General features: G+C 31.9%; 1 protein-coding gene across 1 annotated transcript; it reads right to left on the reverse strand.

Moving 5' to 3' along the window:
- On the reverse strand, nt 1–1,920 carry LOC107627780 (uncharacterized protein At4g06744; the record flags this gene model as incomplete). Its single annotated transcript, XM_016330608.1, is given in 2 exon segments — nt 1–897; nt 1,279–1,920. Coding segments are annotated over 2 exon segments (1,264 nt in total), but the record flags the coding sequence as incomplete, so codon positions are not given.

Below are 6,019 nucleotides of genomic sequence, written 5' to 3' on the forward strand. Positions count from 1 at the left end.
TTCGATGAAAGTACTTGAATACACTTATTTTTATTCATTATTCACCACACACATATTGCATAATGTAGATACGAATACACAGATATTTATAAAAAGAAAAGCAAGTGCACATGCAGGTGCAGTTGGGAGCAAATTAAGCAGATATACATGATAGTTAAATAAAATGAAAATTGACCACAATCTTTTGTTGACTTAGTGGACAATAATGCTTGACTATATACTACAGTGTATAGTGTACTATGTAGGTGAAAAAGGCGCATTAATTGCGATCACAATCATAAGCGATGAGGTCTGAGAGTCTTATAGGTTACCGGCTCAGGCGGTGAAGAATAGAAAGAACTATCTTCTTGAAGCAGCGGCGGCGCCACGGCTTGGGAGTGTAACTGCGAGTAGTACGGTTTGCAAGGGATGTAATGGAAAGATTTGGGGTTAGAGCATGGTTTCGCATTGGAAAAGAACATGTGGCATTCTTCCGGTGATCTTTGATTAGGAAGCCCCAAGATGCAGTTATTGTTGACGTCAAGAACCTTGCTCTCTATCAGCTTCAAGCACTCAGGACCAACTTGGGTAAAGTAGTTGTCCGACAACGACAAGTTGCCGTTGTTGCGGAGCCCCGGGAGAATGCAGACGATCTCCGGAACTGGACCATACAGCTGGTTGCTTGCAAGGTTGAGGAACTGAATGCTTTTTAAGCATCCGAAAGAGTGAGGAATGGGACCCGTAATGATGTTTTTGCTCGCATCAAAGACTGTCGCCTTGCCGAGCAAGCCTATCTCGTAGGGCAGGCACCCGTCAAGGTTGTTCCCCAAGAACAGCACTTCGGTTAGCGTCTTCGAAGCTTTACCAATGCTGCTTGGGATCGTGCCGCTAAATTGATTGTTGGCGAACGTGAGGTACCTGGAGGGAGGGAGGAACTTAAGGAAATTTGATCGGGAAATCGTAACAGAATAAACACGAAAATTCATCTTTAAAAAATACTCAAAAATTATTTCCATAGAACATATTAATCCATTAATAATTTTCAATTAATTTTTTAATAAATTTTGTTATTTAACAATTTAATCTCAAAAATATTATTATAAGATAAATTAATTTTTCTCTAAAATAACTAAAGAATGAAAGAATCAATTTATGTGATAAAAATAACTCTCAGACCATATAAAAAAATTTATTGGGAATATTGAGTCAAAATATTTTAGAAACTATTTTTAAGTGTTTATTCATGGTAAGAACGAGAGTTGAATACCATATTTTGAACCAAAATATTTTCTGTCTTACCTGGCAGGAGTTGAGCCGAAATTACTAGGGAGGTTGCCGGAGAACAAGTTATTGTTGATGAAGATAACATCGAGATCTTGGACGAAGAGTTCCGGTGGAATTGGGCCGGAGAGTTGGTTGAACCTAATGTCCAGGAATGTTAGATTGGTAGCCTGAAGAACTTGTATTGGGAACGCACCTGAGAGCTTGTTGTTGCTGAGGTCAAGTTCGTAGAAATACTTGAACTTATTAACGGATAAGTCTGGGAGGTTGCCGCCGAAGCCGTTAGAGTTAACGTGGAAGAATGTGAGCTCTGGAATTTCGCCCAAGACATCGGAAAGCTTCAATGTTCCGTTTTTAACACCGGTGATCTTGGCTTGGTTGAGGTCTATTCCGGCCACAGCTTTCTCCTTTGTGTTTGGATATGTGGCGCACCTTATCCCCTTGTACTTGCATGGATCTGAGCCTTTCCAGTTATTAGTGTACCCTGTTTTGTCAACGATTTCAAATTTCTTGAATTTTAGAAGTACTCCTCGTGCTCTTATCAACCGTGTCTGTGGAGGAGGACGAGGAGGTGGTGGTCGTGGTGGTGGTGGTGGAGGAGGACGCGGCGGTGGTGATGGAGGGGGACAAGTAGGTGGAGGAGGTGGTGGTGGTGGTGGTGGTGAGGGTGGTTTTCATTGTGGTACTTTAGGGTTAGGGGATGGTAGAGGGTTTGGGGGTTTAGGCGATTATTTTATTGGTGTCCCTAGTAGTGATGAGGCCCTGCATGAGAGTGGGGGACATTGGGGTGAAGGAGCAGGGCCAGGATAATAATAACCGGGGCCGCCTGGTCCTATGATAATCTCCAATGCTTGTCTTTGCCGCCCGGCCTCATCTTTGCCGATGGCGAAATATGGGAAGTAAAAAAGCAAGAAAGTAGATAGCATGAATAAGAGCAAGGCGTTAATGGATGTGATGGTGCCCATCTTTCTCTCTCGACACAACTGTGCCACATGCAATGTAGTTATGGCACTAAATAATCAACTTTGGTCCTATAAACTGTACTATATATATGCAATTATGCATCACCAAAAATAATCCCGTACACCTATTAACCATACAAAATGGATATGTACATGATATTGAACATATAAAGGTACGGTTCCGCTACGTTACCAACAGTATATCTGCCAACTTCTGCCAACTCTTATTTATAATTGTGTTTTATAGAAGTGTGTTCATGGATGTGTCTAATAAAAATGTATTTTTTATAGCTGTGTTTAATAGAAGTATTTTTATAGATATATTTTCTAGATGTGTCTTTTTATATATATATTTAAAATATATTCATTATTAGACACATCCACGAACACACTTCCATGAAACATAATTGTAAATAAGAGTTAACAGAAGTTGACAGATAATATGTTGGTAACCTATACTTTCCCATAAAGGTATGTCTAAAACGAGCACAACCATTATATGCTTATTGAATGCGCCACATTTATATCGACTATTAGATTTGATTAGTTGAAAATCAAAGGCTAATATAAAAGAAGAGTATTGATGGACTCTAATAAATACAGAATATCTTAATACATAAATAAATACTTTAAATGACAATACTTTAATACATAATACTTTAAATGGTAAATGGTAAGAGAATCTTTTATTCTTAAATAATTAAATATAAAACATAAATACAAAAATATGAGTATTCTTTATTCAATAAGATTAATTATTATGCAAAATTTTTTTATGATATTAATATGATAGATAATTATTACATATATTAAAGTGATGCTTGAATTAGATATGCATTTGATCCATCCGTCTATTAGAATTTAAATTGGACTATATCAATTAGATCAAAGCCGTTCTTTGGAATGGTTATGGATCATTGGATCGTACATAAGATCCGTTGCATTAGATATTCAAAGGATACTTATATCTTTACTCTCCGTCCTGCTTCGAGTTACAGTGTATGTTCCTTCAACGTGCTTGGGTTATGAAGGAATAGTGGAAGGGAGGAAATATACTTCAGTCAACAGAAAATGTGTTTTTCAATAGAAGGGTGGAACGAATTTAAGTAATAATGATTTGGTAAAAGAATATAAATTTACTTTTTAATATTTACAAAAATTATATAATTATCCATCTTAAAAAAAATATTTAATTATAAAATGGTCCTACTTTAGTTAAGATATTTACTCTCATTGAGTTAAATTAACTCAAATTAAAATTAAACATCTAATTAAAATGTGTCATGTCATAGAAGCTAATTTACATGTTGTTTTAGAGAGTGTTGGGTAGAATTTACCTATATATATATACATTTGGTCGAAATAGAGAATAAAAAATTTAACTAAAACAATAAAAAAATACTTGAAAATAATAAAAATAAAAAATGATCTTATTATAAATATATAATTTTAAATATTATATATATGAAACTTTAAATGTTAAAAAGATTCTGTTACCATTTAAAGTATTGTGTATTAAAGTATTATCATTTAAAGTATTTATTTATGTACTAAGATATTCTGTATTTATTAGAGTCCATCAATGCTCTTCTTTCATATTAACCTTTGATTTTCATCTAATCAAATCTAATGGTCCATATAAATGTAGCGCATTCAATAAGCACATAATGGTTGTGCTCGTTTTAGATATACCCAACATATAATATGTTAATTTTAGATTTTTGTTAGATATATAGGGCATACTATATATATTAAACAAAAAATATTATAGTTTTAATTTTCATATTTTTTAAAAAAATATTTTTAACCTTTTTTTTAATTATATAAAAATATTATATAATTTTTATTTAATAATTAATAGTACATACTATTTCTAAATTTAATTTAAGAATAATGTCACAGACATGTTCATACATGATCATATTTTAATGAATTTAAGAGACCAAAATGGGTTATTTCATTTTTTTTTACCTCATTTTTTTTATTTTGTCTTGGCTAGTCCTATAATAGAAATTAAAATTCCCACTTTCCTATCTATATATCCATTTTGGGTTTGGCTTCTGAAAGGAGTTTGTTTTTTATGGTCAGATTCATAAGGCCCGAGGATATTCCTGTTCAGTATGGAGGGCTGAATAGGCCCAGTGATTTGCAGAATGGTCCCCCAAAACCTGCTTCAGACTTCACTGTTAAAGGTGGAGAGAAAGTGAACATACAAATAGAAGGAATTGAGGTGACAATAATAACCCTCCTTTTTTTTTTTCACTAAAAAACTCTTCCCTATGCATATTGTGATGATGATTGATTGCTACTTTTGTCATGCAAGTGGTTTCTTTTTCCACATAAAAAATATATTTTTTTTTCAATTGATTGTTGTCATGTGCTCCAAAATTTTCAAATCAAAAGTTCTCCTAATTCAAAATTTTACACAATGTTCAAAGGTGAAATTTTGTAGTAAGAATCTTTTTAAACATCACATATAAAAGAGGAATAATTAGATATGTAAGACATATGTGTGACTTAACTAAAATGTGTTTTAAAGTAAGATTGGTAGACTAACATATGTATTTTGAATTAAGATAATAAAACTTCCCACGATAAGAATGATAAATTTAATGCTAATTAATTTTTTATTTTATCAAACTTCTGACTTTAATTTTTTTTTTGTTACTTTTTCTAGTAAGCGGTATTGAATAGAATTAATGCTAATGTTAGTATGGATTCCAGTTCCATTTTTAACAAATTAAAGAAAAAATGAATTGATACAAAATTTAAAATTGATTATAAATTTTCAAAATCAATTTTTGATGGTTTGATTGGCATATGTTTTCCATTTTAAAAGAAGCACCTTAATTAAAGTTAAAAAAAGAAAACAAAGAAAGAAAGAAGTAGGACCTTTTGTACTGACCTGGTTGATACGGATGCATACATGAGAGAGATTTTAAAATTAAACAAATTAGACTCAAGGATTGATATGTCCATATTTTGAAAAGGTCAAGGACTTAAATATATTTTTAAATCTTTTGGGACTTAAATATCCGCGAACAAAAAAGTTAGGAATCGATTTGTCCTTTTCTCTATTTTTTCTCTTTAAACAAATAGGATCATCCTATCTGATTTGATTAATATCAATTTTAAAAAAATAATATTATATAAAAAATTTCAAACTTTTAATAACAACATATTACACGTATTTAATTAATATTAAAAAAGATTTAATTATTCTGTTGGTCTTTATAGTTTCGTAAAATTTTTAATTAGGTCCTTATACTTTTTTTCCTTTTAATTGAGTTTTTACACCAATTTTTTTTTAATTGAGTCCCTACACTTTTTTTTATTTGAGTCTCTGCACTATTTTTTTTAATTGAATTTTTATACAATTAAGTCAATTACTATCAAAATAGACTTAATTGAAAAAAAAAATTGTGTAGGACCCAATTAAAAAGAAAAGAAATATAAGAATCTAATTAAAAATTTCACAAAACTATAGGGACCAAAAGAGTAATTACACCTTAAAAAAATTAGCCAAGTCTATAGCTCAGGTAAAATAGACCAATCCAATTGAGAGAGTAAGAGAGGGATTAGATTTACTCACTTTACTGCTTTAGGGCACAGCCACACGCACAATATCTTCATTCCATGTATCATCTTCTTCATATCCAGTTACATACCCACTACCGCTGCCACGCTGGCTACATACTACGTCAATACCTTGACTGTTGGCTTCGTATGTTAGGAAATTTTATTTTCTTAGTTTATTTTGTGAGTTAATACATATATATAAAAATAAGTATAACCAT

Source organism: Arachis ipaensis, chromosome B01 (genome assembly GCF_000816755.2).
Source record: "Arachis ipaensis cultivar K30076 chromosome B01, Araip1.1, whole genome shotgun sequence".
Classification (NCBI taxonomy): domain Eukaryota; kingdom Viridiplantae; phylum Streptophyta; class Magnoliopsida; order Fabales; family Fabaceae; genus Arachis; species Arachis ipaensis.